At 32.5% G+C, this 18,856-nt stretch overlaps 2 protein-coding genes across 2 annotated transcripts in view; both read left to right on the forward strand.

The window, feature by feature from the left end:
* Positions 1 to 661: 661 nt before the first annotated feature.
* LOC145331264 (calcitonin receptor-like) lies at positions 662 to 8,035 on the forward strand. Its single transcript, XM_080175882.1, has 7 exons — positions 662 to 669; positions 942 to 997; positions 3,013 to 3,055; positions 4,295 to 4,368; positions 5,683 to 5,800; positions 7,396 to 7,475; positions 7,923 to 8,035. Exons 1-7 carry the CDS (start codon positions 662 to 664, stop codon positions 8,033 to 8,035), a joined length of 492 nt encoding a protein of 163 aa, XP_080032008.1.
* A 2,002-nt stretch (positions 8,036 to 10,037) lies between these two features.
* The window catches only part of LOC145331265 (uncharacterized), a 34,066-nt gene continuing 25,247 nt past the window's right edge, over positions 10,038 to 18,856 (forward strand). The window contains exons 1-2 of the mRNA XM_080175883.1: positions 10,038 to 10,102; positions 12,697 to 12,831. Coding sequence (XP_080032009.1) covers positions 12,733 to 12,831 — 99 coding nt within the window. The 5' untranslated portion in view covers positions 10,038 to 10,102; positions 12,697 to 12,732. The remainder of the gene's footprint in view (positions 10,103 to 12,696; positions 12,832 to 18,856) is intronic.

Genomic DNA, 18,856 nt, shown 5'->3' on the forward strand with positions numbered 1-18,856 from the left:
ATCGCCACTAGTGAAAAACCATTACTCTGATTTGATTATCTATAAATATACAAAGTACATCTTTATTGTATAAAAGTTACAGGATATTAATGTCTGTGTTACTATAGGATCTCGCTAAACCGATATGATTCTCCTCTACAGTTTAGGTTTTCTTGGGTGTTGGAAAGGTTTATAACTATTTTGGGGGAGGGTCCGGTACCTACAACCTCCAAGTAAAAGAAACAAAAAAGTACCCATCCCCTCGTGATTTTTTCTTATTCTAAAAACTAAAATTAAAAGTAGACTGTTGAATCACCCCCTGTCCCCTCCCTCTTTCTCCTTTAACAGGGTAGCTTCTCATAGGTCCCGGGAAGGTTTATAACTATTTTCTTGGGGGGTGGGACACCCCCAACCCCCCAAAAAAATGAAAAATAACCCTTCCCCCCCCCAAAAAAAAATGAGGGGGAGCCAACCCCCCCCCCCAAAAAAAAAAAAAAATTAAATCTAAAATAAGTAATTGGGTTTATAAAGAAGTAAGGTTTTTTTCTGAAGCTTAAGTTCTCCGGCAGCTTAAGGTTTCAAGCTATTTAACCCCCTTCCATGCGCTATAAATAAATATCTCCAAAAAATTTATTTATTGAGCTAATAGTAGCCTTTTTTGTTAACAGGAAACTTATAAACAATGAATTGGTAGTCAGGGATTAAATGGATAAGACAATGGCCTATTTATTTGATATAAATTCCCAATAATGATACACAAAATTACCCTTTTTGTAAATTACAATTATTGGTTGAAACGTTTGGACACTGAACTAAATAAACCAACCAGGAAAACTTCCATAAGTCCCTAAAGTTGTTAAGCCAACTAATACGAAAATGTTACTCTAAAAGTTTGTGTACTAAACAGCCCAATGTCCCCTCCCTCCCTAATTGGAAGTAATTTTTAAAAAATTGTTGTAGAGTTATTTAACAGAATTTCTAAGCTATGTGAATAATCCAGAATCTGTATTTTATCTAGGTAAGTTTATAATTAGTAGCCTAGATTAGGGTTGGGCCGGATACTTTTTTGGCCGGATATCCGGTATCCAGTCAGATATATTGCCAACGTTCGATATCCGGCAAAAAATTCGGATATCTGGCCGGATAACCGGTTATCCGGCATTAAAAATCCGCCGGATATCCGGTATCCGGATAGTTTCAATATCTGGTATTCGGCCGGATATCCGGCCCACCCCTAGCCTAGATACTTTATAGCTAATGGTATGTCCGTATGTCTACCCGTTCTTCTGTATATCAACAGGGATACAGCGATGTGACAATAGCAAATTAATTTAATTTAAAAGTTTTTGTTGAAAGGCCATAAAAACCATGAATATTTATCCAGAAAATATTAAAGTAATGTTAAAGTAATTTAGAAAACTTAAAAATTAGAAAAGGTTCCAAGATAAAAAGCATTTATTTGAATATTTGAAAATTAGGTTACCAGTACATCAAATAAAGTGATCATTCTGTAATTAATCACTAGAAAAATCTGCCTTTGAACTTAATCATTAATTATAATTGCTGCGTTACTAATGAATAAAATTTTCCTTAATTTTCTATTATTAGCGCAACTAGTCTATAACTAAAGTATGTTCTTACGTCACAATGGAACCGTCTGAGCTAGGAATCTTCTCTGTATGGCCCCTGCTGTATTATTATTTACTGTTATTTCTTTATTAGTGTGTTATCAAATTTAAAAAAAAAACATATTTATTTAACCTAACAGTTTAACATCAAATATATTTTACATTACACGTATTGTTTTTCACGTGGGCAACAGTAAAATTTGAAATACAAAACAACAATAATAAATTCTTACGATCTGAATAAAATATTTTGGAGGAAAAAGAAACTAATTCATTTTACTTGAATATGAAAAAGTGACGTACTAACAGACTGTTTGCAGTAACTACGCAGTCACCCTTGAAATATTTTTTGTGTGTTTATTTCTAAATTTGACAAATTAAAATATTCTGGTGTTTTTTCAGATTTAAAAGTAAAAGAATAGAGGGGGCACGAGCTATATGTAACTCTACCAAAGGGTTGGTACAAGACTTTGCAATTGGGTCTTTCAATATCAGCCAAAAGCGTCTGTAATATAAACGTAGCCAAGTCGCTACATATAAAGCAGAAAACAATTTGCTAGCAAACGAAAAGGGTCCCCACCACTTGGGCCAGAATGTTATCTGGGTTATACAATTGTACTTATACACATTTATATTTCAGCTGACCCCTACCTCATAGAACTATACTAATATATTTATATTTCAGCTGATCCCTACCTCATAGAACTATACTAATATATTTATATTTCAGCTGACCCCTACCTCATAGAACTATACTAATATATTTATATTTCAGCTGACCCCTACCTCATAGAACTATACTAATATATTTATATTTCAGCTGACCCCTACCTCATAGAACTATACTAATATATTTATATTTCAGCTGACCCCTACCTCATAGAACTATACTAATATATTTATATTTCAGCTGATCCCTACCTCATAGAACTATACTAATATATTTACATTTCAGCTGACCCCTACCTCATAGAACTATACTAATATATTTATATTTCAGCTGATCCCTACCTCATAGAACTATACTAATATATTTATATTTCAGCTGACCCCTACATCATAGAACTATACTAATATATTTATATTTCAGCTGATCCCTACCTCATAGAACTATACTAATATATTTATATTTCAGCTGACCCCTACCTCATAGAACTATACTTATATATTTATATTTCAGCTGATCCCTACCTCATAGAACTATACTAATATATTTATATTTCAGCTGATCCCTACCTCATAGAACTATACTAATATATTTATATTTCAGCTGACCCCTACCTCATAGAACTATACTTATATATTTATATTTCAGCTGATCCCTACCTCATAGAACTATACTAATATATTTATATTTCAGCTGACCCCTACCTCATAGAACTATACTTATATATTTATATTTCAGCTGATCCCTACCTCATAGAACGACTTGTCAAATGTATTGAAAGGTAATGTTTATAAACCTCATTGTTTTGATTTTAGTGCCTATAAAAAATGATGAAATACTGGCCTACCTTTGGTCAATTTAAATGTATATTGGCTTGCCTAGTAATTTAGTCTGTATGTTGGCCTATAATTGGTCATTTGTATTGTATGACGTCATTTTTTATAGACACCATAAAAACCTTCGTCGATCTGAATTATCCTTGTTATTACATTATATTACCATGCACTTATTGCTGTGAAAAAATATACATGTATAAAAGTGCTTACTTATATTTCATTCTTAGAAATAAGGAAAACTAACAAGAAAATTACGTATTTTCCTCTAATAATAGGTTAGGAATATAGTATAAACTACATAATATGTTGTATCAAAATACTTATAAGAATTAAATTCCTGTATGAAATAATTAAAATAATGGACCACATCCTATAAATTTCATTCTGAAAAAGGTTTTTTAAAAAACATATTTTTAAAGATTTCTTAACCCCTCAAGGTTGGAAGGTCAAGAAATATGCATGAAGAACCCTTTTTATGCCTTTTTGAAAATAGGCATCTAGTGTTCACTTCTTCACAAATTCAACAAAAATTGTCAAGGCTTTCTCGACATTTGTATGGCCTTGGGATCCTATTTCATGATGGTTAGTTTTAATCAATATAATTATTGTGGTGATGTTCTATATGTTTAAGGTTTACATGAAAGAACAGTAATATTTTTTCTCGTATTCATTCGAATCCGGTGGATAGGAACCGGTTCTCATCCATACGAAAAAAACTATGTCTAGCATCGTATTATATCCAGCTTTCTACGAATATAAAAATGTACAATCATAAGATTAAAACCTTCGGCACCTAGGGGCTAAAAAAATGGTTTTAATCTTATAATTGTACATTCTATATCCGCGGATAGCCGTTTATAATACGATGCGAGAAATAACTATTTTCGCATTCATTCGAATCCGGTGGATAAGAACCGGTTATCATCCATACGAAAAAACTATGTCTAGCATCGTATTATATCCAGTTTTCTACGAATATAAAAATGTACAATCATAAGATTAAAACCACTTTTTTTTGCCCGTGCTTTCGGTACCTCGGGGCTAAAAACTGGTTTTAATCTTATAATTGTACATTCTATATCCGCGGAAAGCTTTTTATAATACGATGCGAGACATAACTATTTTCAACTCAAAAGGCCTCAGTTTCATGAAAACGTATTTTGTTTACATCTGATTTTATTTAGGCATCCGTATTCTCCGACCAACTATTGTCCTCTCATATTTGATTCATGGTCCTGTTATAATGCTACTCCCCCAGGTACAGTGTTTGCTAGATGTCCGTCTGTCTTTCTGTGTGTCTGTCTGTTCGTCTGTTTGTCCATAACACCTGACAAACTTATGTTCCTTAATTTTGGTTCATTGTCCTGTTATAATGCTACTCCCCAAGGTACAGTGTTTGCTAGTTGTCCGTCCGTCTGTCTGTCTGTATGTCTGTCTCTAAGTCTGTCCGTATGTCTTTCTGTTTGTATGTCTGTATGGCTATCTGTCTGTTCTTTTTGTCTGTCTGTCTGCCTGTATATCTGTCTGTCCGTATGTCTGTCTGTATGTCTATCGTTATGTCTGTCTCTATGTCTGTCTGTTTGTATGTCTGTATGGCTATCTGTCTTCCTGTATGTCTGTCTGTCCTTATTGTCTGTTTGGCTTTATGTCTGTTTGTCTATATGTCTGTCTGTATGACTGTAAGTTTGTCTATATGTCTGTCTGTCTGTCTGTCTGTCTGTCTGTCTGTCTGTCTATCTGTCTGTCTGTCTGTATATATGTCTCTCTGTTTATATGTCAGTTTATTAGTCTGTTTGTCCCTATTACCTGATATTACTAAATTGCAAGGTAAATGATTGTCTGTCTGTCTGTCTCGCTGGGTAACGTGTTTTTGCGTTTCATGTTGTCATGAAGTAGAAGAAAAATATAATAGAAATAATTTCTAACAAAATTGTAAAATTTAATGAAAAAATTTACTTTAATCTCCTTTAAGATTAATTTTATTTATCTTTACGGAAGGGATTGGAATTTAATCTCTAAATGGACAGATGATATAAGTTCTTAAGATATTTTTAAATTTAAAAGAAAATTCGTACAATTTTATTGGGAAATTTAAAAAAAAAATCATTCCAGTATGGCTTCAAAACCGATTTATATTCACTTGATTAAAAACGGTTCTCAGCCATACAGAAGTATAGCATTTTACTACAGACAATTTTCTACAAATATTAAGTTAAATAATTAAATTAATATAAGTTTTTTAGCCAATGCCTTTATCACATCTGTGCTAACAAAACTGGTTTAATTCCATTTTTTCATTTTGATATATTAATATCCGCGGAAATCTGTCTATACTACGATCTATATATAGATATTATAATATTTTATTTTTGTATGTATATGCAGGAATAAGGTATAGCCAACAAGCGAAATAATGAAAAAATAAATTTGGGGGGAAGATAAAAAGGTCGTCAATTTTACTATGTGTTGCCTTCCAATGACACCTGAAAATGGGGTATAGGTTTCGTGATTTTTTCAAAATAAATTTCGTTTTGGGTATAAGCTGATCATCAGCTGCTGATGTATGTTGTAGGTGAAGTAGCTACCACAGCGTGTCCCCTGATACCTGACCTCAACTTTGTGCCCACTCAGACAGCTGTCAAGACCTGCGACGAAAATGGAACCTGGTGGATCCATCCGGATTCAAACAGGTAAAAATTATCTCCCGCCACAAATCAAAACAAGGATGACAACATCCATATGTAGCGAAGCACAAAAAATCATAGATAGAAAGACGGACAAAATTAAGAATAGGAATATATTGGAGAGAAAAAAAATAACGAAAACTTTCTCATATATTTTCTGATATATTTCATTTTGTTGCATGACGGACAGACTGACGGTCAAAGTAAATTATATACCGAATGCTTATTTGCGTAGGGAAACTTAAAAAAAAATTCAGCCGTCTATCTTGAATAGCCACTGAGAAAATCAAATTTTCCCTATAGTATAATTAACGGACGGACAGACAAAGTGAGTTTTAGAGTAACTTTGCAACAAAAAAATGTGTTAATAGCACAAGAAGTTGGGGAAAAGTTTGTTTTTCTTCAGCTGGTAAAGGCTCAGAGCTCCTTAACCCTTTACAGTCGGGTTCCTTGCCGCACCTTAATCGGTCGGGGGAAGGGGGGCGTTCAACGCCCTCCCCCCTATTATCTCAGTTCCTATTAAAGCTAGAGGGCTAAATTTTTTTGTGCAGTCCCCTGTTTGATAATAAATTTTCGACCTTTTATAAGTCTAAGTCAATTTTCGCTTTCTTTATCCTTTTATTTAACAACCTTTGTTTTTAGGTCTTTTTTACTTAAAAATTTCAAACGGCTGTAATTTTCTTACTTTTGAAGCTAGAAGAACAATTTTTTCGAACCTCGTAAGTGTCATGAAAAAATTAACAATTAACCAAAGAGAAGCCAGTATTCACTGTAATTGACTAATGGTAAAATATATAGCGGTCTCTCATTGGTTAATTGTTAATTTTTTCTGACGTCATAGTGAGACACTTTTACGAGGTTCATTTTTTCCAGAAAAATGTTTATCTTTATGTAAATTTTACATTAGATATATCAAAATATAAATTTCAGCGGCCGCAGCTTTACTTGGCAGCTGCCAGCCGCCGCAGTCGGCGGTCAGCGGGAAAACGACGGCGGATCTTGATGAAATTTTAATACGTTATGTAGACATGTAAAAAAAAAGCTTAAGTTTAAAATTTGAAGTCTCTAAGTCAAAAATTGCAGCCACAGGAGCCTTTCAAAGATTTCCGGAGACCTGGAGGACCTGCAGGATCATACCTGGAACCTGAAAGTGACTTGAACAAATGTATTTCATATAAGGATGTACTACTAGAGGATATTTTAGTATTTTGGTATGATGAAATGCTTTGTTATAGTCAAAAAATATTTTTCCTCTTTACCTGGATGACCCTGCCAGGTTTGCTGGCATCCTGTGCCCGCCAGGATGGAGATATTCAAAAAATTCCAACTCTCAGTTATGTGTCATACCCATACTTAAAAAGTCATGCAGTTTTGGCTCTTTATCTTTCACACACAGAAAATGAGATAGAAAAAACCGGAGGGGGGGGCGTTCAACGCCCCCTCCCCCATCCCGACCGTTAAGGGTTAATACATTTTAAAAATTAAGATTAAAAGTTAAATTAAACACTGGACAGATTATGATTCTTCCACCCAGAGTTTATTAAGGATAAATTCACAAAAGGTCTAAAATTAATATAAACCTGAATTTTTATTATTTTTAGGAGTTGGTCAAACTATACAGGCTGTGTTAATCATAAAGATTTCTACTTCAGAAATAATATAAATAACTTTACCGTAGCAGGTAAATATAATCAGGGAGGAAGGGGAAATTGAAAGGTTTATCACACTAGGGCCCAAAGTTTTATAATAATGTTTTCTAATTGGTTGGCTTTAAAACTTTGGTGACTTTTATTCAATTTTGATGGGTTGGCTGTAATTGTAATTTACAGAAAGGTTAATTTTGTGAATCATCTTTGGGGATGTACATCAATTTATCGGCCATTGTCTTATATATAAATTACAGACCTATCATTTAGGTCTATCTATCTACCTGATCTGATACTGATAGATAGTTTTTATTTTTTAATATTTTACTGTAAGGATGGGCCGGATACAAATTTGGCCGGATAACCGGATATTCAAGAATTAATGCTTAGTATGATATAAAAGATCATATTGCCGGATATCTGGTTGGATGGTTTCAATATCCGGTATCCGGCCGGATATCCAGCCCAACCCTATTATTTAGGTCTATCTATCTCCCTGGTATGCTTGATAGTATCCCTGACAATATTTACTTTGTGTAAAAGCCTTTCCTGTGGAAGAATAACTGTGCATAAGGAAAACACTCAATTTAAATAAAATATTAGGCAGTTTCTTTCAGATTCAGAATCTAGAAAACATTTGCAAAAAATGAAACTCTTTATAGTTCCTATAAAAATGGGGATATATATTTAAAACATTAGACTGAAAAAAACAATTGACTATTCTAATAAGACGCCATTTTTAAAGGCACTTTAAAAACCTTTGTAATTTGTTCACAAAAAAATGTTAGATTAGGTTAAACAAGAGGTTAGAATAGCCCAAGAGGGGCTATACGTTTTTTTCAAACATTGAAAATAGGTTGGGTTAAGCTTGGGGTTATAATTTTAGGGAGGGTTAGAGGGGGATAAGTCAACCCTACATAGAAGAATAACCACTAACAAATTTTACAACTCCCCCAATGAAAAACAGTAGAAAAAATGATGTCTATTAGGAACATTTATAACTATGAGTTTGTCTATAAACGTATACTTTTTGTACTGACAGGATTCTAAGAACATAATATATTAAAACAAGGACTATTCTGTTAAATTCTGTCCTACTTTTAAAAAAAGTTATTAACTAAACAGAGAGAACAGTTTAGTTATTAATATTTCTCTGACTTTGTAATCTTTCAATAAAGAGATTCATTTTTTCGCGTATTTTTTGTAAAGTTATGTTTTTACCGTTTAGTCAAAGGCTCTTGTTAAGTCAAACTTTTCTTAATTATAGCCATTTGATATATATATACATTTGGTCAAAATAAAGAACAGTTTGACTTAACAAGCGCATTTGATAAAACAGTAACACATAATTTTATGGAAAATACGCCAAAATTTACGCCCTTTGTTTGCGTTATAAACGTCGGATTTTCAGCACTAGTAATAAAAGCAACTTGTAGAGTAGCCCCGACAGAAAAAAGCACTTATCAGCGTTTTCATTTCTTTTCAATCTAAAAATTTATTTGTTCACTAGTTTTAATTTTGTGTCCTTATCTTGTGTACTTGTTAAATTAAATTTGCTGGCTAAATTATTTTTCAAAGACAAAGTTTTTTTTTACATGTTTCACATCTATAAATTTTGCTAAAATAAAAGGTATAAATTTTGCTCTTTAAAAGGGAGAAAAAATAGTAGGTTTATTAAAGAAACTAGTAAAGTTAAGTCCATAAGTAGAGAAAGAGAGCAACATTTATGATGAAAAAATATATTAGTCTCAAGTAAATGTAAAATTAATATAGCTTCATATTTTAGTATCTAAAAAGATTATATCTATATTTTAATAATTGCATATTTATTTTCATCACGAAAATGAATTTAATTTTTCCAAGAATTACATTTTTACATCGTAAATATTTTAGTTGCTAACCCTATTAAATTTATATTATTAAGTAGTAAAATGTTCATTAAGATATCACTAAACTCTGAGTTTTAGGGAAGCTTTATAATTGTCTACAGCAGATTTTAATTAATGATGTACATAGATGCTAGGGACGCAACCGCAAGTACTTTATATACAAGTGTTTCTTTACAGGGAGTAAGAGAGGGGACAATGGATCGAATATTCAATTTTTAGGAGTCTCAGACTTTGGGTCATAGACTGTAATTTATACTAGTCGCCAAAGTAACATAACAAGTAGTAGTAACTTGGCAACCGCCAATAATTTTACTGAAATGGGTAACTTTATATCATAATTTGGTGTACGTAAACGATATATCAATTTATCGTCAATAGTCTTACCCCTTAAGATCTCCTTTAATGATTTCCTTTAAAGTGTTTGTTCTGTTTTGTTCTTTCAAACGCTTTACTTTATTCAAAGTGTGTAAAATCAAGAACAAAACAAAAAATATTGTAATCGATATTTTATTACTTGGATGTTGCACCAGATATTTTTTATGTACTCTGATAAAGTAATACTCGCAGCTGGCAAAAATAGCGATAGCACCATAACCTTCCCTCATACTGGATTACCAAACTGACCAACAAATGAATTCCATATTAGCAAGATAAATTGAAGACAAATTTAAATTGTTATTGTATTGAGTGTTTGGTTGTTACAGAATATGTTTTTGGCATTAACTCTGAACAATATCAGCTGGCTTTGCTGGTATCATTTTGTTCTTTTCCAGGTAGAGTTACTATTTTTCCAGTATGGCCTCGAAACCGATTGATATCCGTTGGATTAGAACCGGTTCTCAGCAATACTTAAAACTCATTTTTAGCATCATATTTCAAATATTTTTGCACGAATATTAAAACAAAAACCATAAAATTGATTCCAGTTTTGTTAGACCGGACATCATAAAAGCAAAGTTGTAACGAATTGAAAAGTATGAATATTTGTTTTTCTTATCATGGATGAGTGTAAGCTTTTAGGGGATGAAATTTGAACTTGAAATTTTCAAATTTAATTTTTTAAAAATTATATTTGGTTGGATTTTAAAATTAGCAAAGGGTGTTATTAGACTTACTTACTGATACAATTGCAAAGTCATTTTTGCCTAACACTAAAATAAACTTTTTTTATCTGGCCTCCCAACAGTGCTGTGTGTATACTTGATGTACTTATTATAGGTTATGATTACATGTAAAGAGATCAGTACTCTATTTATAGAGAATATCAGGGGAAGGGGAAAGAACAAGTTAAATTTTAACATTTATAGAGTGACAATAATAAACTTTTTTAATGAAATAACGACAATAAATTACCATAAAGAATTTTGGAAGCTTTTGTAAAATTTTTTTAAAAAATTGTGAGAGATGTCCCATTCAATTTTATGAACTCTTGGCGTACTGGCGGTCAACTGTTCGAATATGAAATAACTGCGTTCCTGAAAATTAAGGATAAAATATATATATGTATCCCTTTAACCTGAATAATCCTTATTGCCCATTATTGCTTACATATTCTGCTATGCATTAATCAAATATCATATATTCTTTTTCCTTTAAAGGAACACACATATACAGTACACTTTTATTGCAATAGTACAGTTTTCTTTACAAAAGAAGCATCGCCGCTTGCCGATAGGAGCATTGTTTCTCCCCATTTAAGATGAATCCTTAATTTTTTATATGAATTATAAACTTTTTGGGAAAAAACAGCATTTTTGATGCTTAATTTAGGTTGGGCTAGGTTAGGAAAGTGCAAATAAAGAGCCCTGCAATGATAGTACCCATTATGAATATGGCTCCACACAGGAGGGGATAGAATTATATTTTTTTTCTTCAAAATATTGCTTAGAATGGATTCGTAATATTTTTCTCATTCTAAAGTCATATATAAACACATATTTTCTATGCTTATGAGAGAAAATATTTGGGTTTAAAGTTTTGATTAAAACGAGGTTAAAAAAATTGATTTTTTCAATAATTACTCAACAGAATTTAAAAAGTAAGGTGTCAAATTAAAGATCTTACTATTTTTGTTCATACTGGCAATTTTCTTCTTTTATTTTGTTGCGTTTTAGTACCTTAAAACGCGACCGACTTAATTATTTTTTTTTTTTAAACTTTCAAAAATTCAAAAATTAGAGGTCTACAAAAAAAAACCGATTGCATATTTAAATTCTATGGACCATTTTACATCTATTTCTTACTAAAAGCACCGACTAGCTATTCTAAATAAAAAGCAATAAAGTTAAGACAGCTTCTTTAACATTTTAATATAACATTTTTATTTTTTTGTCTATAAGATACATAGTCCCTGGGGGGGGGGGGGGGGTTATTCCCCAGAAATATATTTTGGCTAATATAAAACCTCCCTGAAATAAATAGATGGACCGACAAACAGACGTACCTTAAATATTTAATCATTTGAAGTTTATTGAGTGTTATATTATTTTTAAAAACTTTCAAATGTATTTACTGTACATAAAATAAATAAATCATATAAACGCACTTTAACCTAATCCGCTTAATCTATACTTGAATATTTAGCAACTACATGTATTTAAGAACCTAATTATTTTCTAACACACAGTTTTATAAAAGTTCTCTGATAAATATAATGTATCTCAATTATAATTATTTATCATTCAACAACTCTGAAGGAAAATTTCCCCACAACTCTCTCCCTTTTCCTCCGCCTTTTCCCCACCACTCTTCAGTTACATGACAAAAACAAAATATACCAACAGATACTTTATAAGGTTTCGTGATTTTTTATAGAATTGTTGGTTATAATAGTTACCCCTGGGTAGGAAAAACTAACGTTAACACATGTAGAGTGTTATAACCTAACAAGCAGAATTTGTAAGTCTAAACAAAAATTGTATGATGCTTATGTCGACATAATACTTGTTGTCATATGAATCAAAATTTAAAAATTCAGATGTATAGTTAAATCATACCAAAAAAGGTTAAAAAGTTAAAAATTAGCTTGTTTTAAATAGTCCTACGGACTTCTAAAACGATTAGAGTTGCTACGCTTTTAAATTTAACTGTCATAACAGCACTCAAAGTTAAAATTCGCTGGTACAAAAATAACATGCTTTTATTAACAGACGGACGGACGGACGAATCGGCCCTAATTGTAGAAAGCTTCGCTTTTAATAACTGTGCCAAAAAAATATTTTTGTTTCAAGATACTATGTCATTATATTAATACTTCTTTGCCAAAATACGTCAAATGTTTCTGTATAATTGAACCATTTTGTTTTTAGAGTAAAGGTTTTACAGAATTATTTGTAAATCAATCAATCAAATTAATAAATGTTTTTAGAGTTCCGTATGGTCTAGTAATGTGCTATGGTGTCGAATGCTGCATGTGGTTCTCAACTATTTTATGCTGACAACCTACTTCTGGATGTTGTGTGAGGGAACATACCTACAACTTCTGCTGGTCAATACTTTCCAGGTAAATAAACATTTCCAGTATGGCTTCGAAACCGATTAATATCCGACGGATTAGAACCTGTTCTCAGCCATACTGACAAATAATGTACAACATCGTATATACAAATTTTCCAATAATATTTAAATAAAAATTGCAAAACCAATACCAGTTTTTTTAGACTTGGACTTCGGCCTTTCGGATCTAACAAAACTGATTTAAATCTTATTTATTTATTATTTAAATATACGCGGAAAGCTGGTTTTAGATACACTATATGTTCTTAATGTTCTTTTATATGATAAATGGGCTATATATGATATATTTACCAAAAGAAAAACTTCATCTAACACATTATTTTTACAACTTCATCTACGATAAATACCATCAAAGAAGATGGTGAAATATATTTCCGAAAGAAACTTATTTGGAGTAAGAGACTTTTTCACTTTAGCGAATTTATCTATGATAAAATGAATGTTTGTACATCCCTTGGTTTACACAGACTAGACAAAAACAAGGATGACAATATTAACAAAGAAAATCGAGACAGTTGGGATATTAAAAGGAGGAGAGAAAGAGAGAGAGAGAGAGAGAGAGAGAGAGAGAGAGAGAGAGAGAGAGAGAGAGAGAGAGAGAGAGAGAGATAGAGAGAGAGAGATAGAGAGAGAGAGAGAGAGAGAGAGAGAGAGAGAGAGAGAGAGAGAGAGAGAGAGAGAGAGAGAGAGAGAGAGAGAGAGAGAGAGAGAGATAGAGAGAGAGAGGGGAGATAGAGAGAGAGAGAGAGAGAGAGAGAGAGGGGAGAATCTTCACACTAAAAATCAGCCTCCTAATCTAAATACCAGCCAAGAAATTCAAGTTTCCCCAGGAAACGATTCCGACAGACGGACAAATAGTAGCTTCGTTATATACAGAAGGAAAAGTAAGAAATGACATTATTGACGAGGGAGAAAATGAAATTATATTTAGTTGTTATACAGTATTCTTCTTTTTATTTTACTTGCAGACATTATTGTTGCGAAGATACTTTATAAGTGTTTGTGTATGTCTGTATTTTCTATTATTTTAAAGGATTACCGTATTTATTTATAGGTGTGCGTGCAGATTAATAATAATATTTATGTTTATAAGGTGCTGCCAGGTACCTCCTATGTCCTAGCTTGGGAGATAGCACATAAGTTTACATTATAATATTTATTAACTCATCATATTTGCCTATACTTTTATAATTATATACAGAGGGGGGGGGGGGTTGAAGAAAACTCAGCCATACTTAAAAATCATGTAAAGCATAGTATTACAGACAATTTCCCATGAATATTAAAATAAATATCATAAAAAAAAACACCATAAATTCCCTTTTTCTAAGCTTTTCTAACAATTGTAAAAACATATATCCAGCAGTTTCCGAGATCTTAAATGAATTACATCCAAATTTTAGTATAAAGGATTTCAACCTATATACCCATTGCCGAATTTCAATTTGGTCTTTGAATATCATCCAATAACGCCGAAATATTAACACAGCCAAATCTTTACAAAAGAGCAGAAAGCAATTTTATAGCAGACAAAAAATTCCCCAACACTAGATACAGGTAGTTTTGTCTGGGTTATACACCTATATTTATAGATTTATTGTGATTTCGATATCACATTTAAAACTGTGCTGTACATTAATATAATTTCGAATATGTTAAAAGATTTTTAAAAGTATTCAATAAACCTATTAAAAATCTAAAATAAATATTTGCAACTCAGATTAAAACAAAGATTAGTTGTTTAAAACTAATCTGAAATCTAAATATAATTTTAAAATATTTGTTAAACGGTAAAAAAGAACAAAAAGATAGTTTGATCATTACGTTTCCAACACAAATTTATATTTTATAAATTCTGAAAGATTCTACTCAAAGGGGACTATGTAAGAATGAGAGATGGACGTAAGCTGCAGCGCGGACATAACAGACGGACGTTAATTGGTTTCTATTGTAGGGAAGCTTCGCTAATAACCCCAATAACACAGAAATTCTATTCACGAGTTTATTGGTACAAAGTTTTAACAATACTCTTATTAATATCTACAGAATTAGGTTGGGTTAAATGCGATAACAATAGGTTCCTTCCCCATATATATTTTAGGGGGAGGGATCAACAACATACTTATAAGGCAATATATACAGAATTAGGGTGGGTTAAGTCCCAGAAATAAATTTATGTATTTTAGGGGAATTTTTTTATCAACAACTCAATAGCTATACAAAATTCAAATTAAGATTAAACTAAAAATAGACATTTTTACAAAGGCATAATTATTTGAAGGTCTCCGCTACAAGAGAACCTTCCAGCAGCTATGTAGGGCATTTTTATAGTTTCTGATATATAGGAATAAACGATTGAAAAAAGTCTACCTTGTTCTATCAATGTATAACGAGTTGATATTCTAAACCATCAAATGCTTAATGCTTTGACACAAAAGTATAATTTTTCGATGAAAAAATGTATATTTAGCGAAAGGGATGGTAAATTTTAATAATGTAGACAGTTTAATTAACCCTTAACAGTCCGGCCCCTTGCCGCACCTTGAAAATGAGAAAGAAAAAACCGGAGGGTGACGTTCAACGCCCCCCCCCCCCCCCCGACCGTTAAGGGTTAATATAATTTTTTTTGCATTATACAGCATCCTATGATGTTTTGCCATGTTATTTTATTTAGCACTTTGAACTCAACAAAACATTTGATGACATTTCTTTTAAAATATCTTCAAAGTTTTTTTCCAAATAATTATTTAAAGTAATATGGTGAGATTTTAATAACTACTAAACTGATTGAGTTCTTCATGTTATGGTAGCTTCTTATAGGTCCCAGGTTGGTTTTAGGCTATACCTAAGTTTGGTATTAGGCTGTTTGCCTACTTTCCTTTTTCTTTCGAATCACAGCCCCTAGATTCTAGGAGTGCAGCAGCTTGTATCCTGTTATATAAAGCAGTAAGGTATTTTTGTCTGAAGCTTAAGATTTCAATAATTACTGAATTAATTGTGTTCTCCCTTCTAAAGAATCTGTGATGATTTTGGGCTATTTTGTTTTTAGATTCAACCCTATGGATGGTTTTAGACTATTTTTAGTCCCCCTTTAAAATACAGAGCCCCTAGATTCTGGAGGCGCAGCTGAGTGTATATGTATTTACTATTTATATTAGTATGGAAAAAAAATCTACAAGCAGTATATACAATATTTAAATATTTATTTACATTTCTCAACAATTTCAATATCTTAGTGTATACAGCAAATTTAAAAGCAGGAAATCTTTTTAAAAGCGAAGCTTTTCTATAATTAGGGTCGGTCCGTCCGTCCGTACGTCCGTCCGTCCGTCCGTCCGTCCGAGATAGATAGCTTTCATTCGTTAATTTAGGCATGTTAGAATTGTCCTATCGATTTCAAACTTTGCATGATGATTCCTGTAGTAGTTGGGTACGATTTAGAAAGCGTAGCAACTCTATAATCATTACCAGAATGTCCGTACGTCCATTTTAAACATGTTGATTTTTCTACTTTTTTAACAACAAATTTTCAATTGTTTTAATTATCCGTTTGATCTGATTTTTGGTATATTGATTCCTGGGACAACAAAGAACAATATCATAAGCGAAGCAACTCTATAATCAAGTTCAAAAATGTAAGTATGTCCATAAACATTATCCTGTTTTTAAGCAGTTTTTCAACAAATTTACCTACAATTTTGATTCGACATTTATAATTTATGTTCCGATTTTTCAGTTTAGATACTATACAAGTGTTAATGTCCGTTTGTCCTACCGTTTCAGTGCTTCGCTTTTATGGATGTTGTCATCCTTGTTATAAAAAAAATAATCTGAATAGAGCAGAGACTTTGCTGCAAAGTCTTTTAAATTTATGTACAATTTATAGCCTTGGAATCGACTAATATCCGGTTCTCAGCCATACTGAAATATCATGTATAGAATCGTATTACAGACACGAATATTAATATAAAAAACCCTCTGGTTTTAATCTTAATCACATTATTTAAGATATGCCATTATTTTTTCTATCTTATAAATGTTATTTTCCTTAAAAATACTGTCTACGCTCACCAAAAAGGTTAATAAATGACTTGTTAATATATTGCATTATAAATCTAATTTTCCGTCTAATTACTCTTCGGCTTTGTATACAAAGCTTATTAAACAAGAACAATTATAATCATTTTGGGAGAAATGGTAACTGAGGCAAATTTTGGCAAAAGAAACGTATACTTAATTTGTTTTTATGGTGATTTAGAAGATCTTTATAGGGCCTGTAAAAAAGGGGACAATTTAAAAAAATTGAAAGCCGAAAAATCCCAAATGACTAATGGACTATAATAATATGACGTCATTATGGATACTTAGGCCGAATTTTTTTTAATTTATCCCTATTTTTTATAGGCACTATAAAAGGGCCTCGGAAATTTAAATATCTATAATACAAAGTAGAACGATGTCTGTCTGTCTGTTTGTAGCAAAGGATCTCGCTAACCGCTGAACCGATCGGGTTCTCCTTTACAGGGTAGCTTCTCATAGGTCCTGGGAAGGTTTATAACTATTTTCTTGGGGGGTGGGACACCCCCAACCCCCCCCCCCCCCAAAAAAAAACTGAAAAATACCCCCCAAAAATTTTTTTTTTCTTTTTAAAACTAAAATCAAAATAGTGGGGTCGACTATTCCTCCCCCAAAAAAAAAATTTCCCCCCCCCCTAAATTTTTTTAAAAATTTTTCTTTTAAATATAAAATACGAAAAATTGGTTTGATTAAACCTCTTGGGGCAAAGCCCCTAGAGGCTAGGGGCGAAGCCGCTAGTTATATTAAAAAGTAGCGGATACGCCCCCTAGAGGCCTCTAGTGGCACTTTAAATGTTTTTTTTTTGGTTCAAGTCTCTACGATACCTATCTATGTTGCGTTCAAGTCTCTGTGCGTAAAAAAAAAAAAAAAATTTTGTGTGATTTCTCTTTGAAGGGTGGTGTTACCCTCCCCAAAAATAGTTATAATCTTCCCGGGACTTATGAGAAGCTACTCTGTCAAGGAGAAAGCTATCGGTTCAGCGGTTATCAAGATCCTTTGGTTTAAACAAACAGACAGACAGACACACAGACAAACACACATCCTGTTACTTTATTATAAGGATATTCATATTTCGCCACACATCAGAAAAAATGTAAATTTTACATCTATAATACAAAGTAGAACGATGTCTGTTTGTTTGTCTGTTTGTCTGTCTGTTTGTTTGTAGCGAAGGATCTCGCTAACCGCTGAACCGATCGGGTTCTCCTTTACAGGGTAGCTTCTCATAGGTCCCGGGAAGGTTTATAACTATTAACTTGGGGGTGGGACACCTTAACCCCCCCCCAAAAAAAAATGAAAAATACCCCCCCTCAAAAAAAAAATTTCCTTTTAAAACTAAAATTAAATAGTGGGGTCGACTATTGATTAAACCTCTTGGGGCAAGCTTAAACTTTATTACTGCCCCTCAAAATATTTAGATTGAGGCGTAGAGGGACAAAGTGACTTAAAAATCAACCATGTGACGTCATAAAAATAAGTGATTATCCATCTCTTTTTTAGGGTTTTCTTTCCCACTTCTTTTCTTATATCTCTCATTTTTATGACGTCACATGGCTGATTTATGAGTCACTTTGTCCCCTACAACAGAGGCCCTATAAACATAAGATAACAGACCCATTATAGTTGTACAGGGTGGGCCACATAAATCCGGACTTTTTTCACACGGCCATAGCACCAAAACTACTTGACAAATCAGGACGTTTGACCACACTATAAAAAGCTTAGGTCATTACCTTTTTGCCCATAAAAATTTTTGGAGGATGGAGGACGTGTACTCCGAGCTGGCAGCGCTTATGTTCAACATGGCAGATTCGAAATGAGCGCTAGTTTACCCTAGATTCTCAATATGGGCCCAATAAATCTGATCTCAGCCCATCTGTAGCTGAGATAGACTTATGAAACTTGCTGTATATACTGTTAGATACTTAAAGAAG

Source organism: Acartia tonsa, chromosome 11, assembly GCF_053477335.1.
Source record: "Acartia tonsa isolate MP-2025a chromosome 11, ASM5347733v1, whole genome shotgun sequence".
Lineage (NCBI taxonomy): Eukaryota > Metazoa > Arthropoda > Copepoda > Calanoida > Acartiidae > Acartia > Acartia tonsa.

Bases quoted from the DNA above. Each gene is read 5' to 3' on its own strand.
- LOC145331264 (XM_080175882.1), top strand. The intron at 998-3,012 runs GTAAGTTTATAA...TTTATATTTCAG, and splicing joins AGAATCTGTATTTTATCTAG to CTGATCCCTACCTCATAGAA. The intron at 5,801-7,395 runs GTAAAAATTATC...TATTATTTTTAG, and splicing joins ATCCATCCGGATTCAAACAG to GAGTTGGTCAAACTATACAG.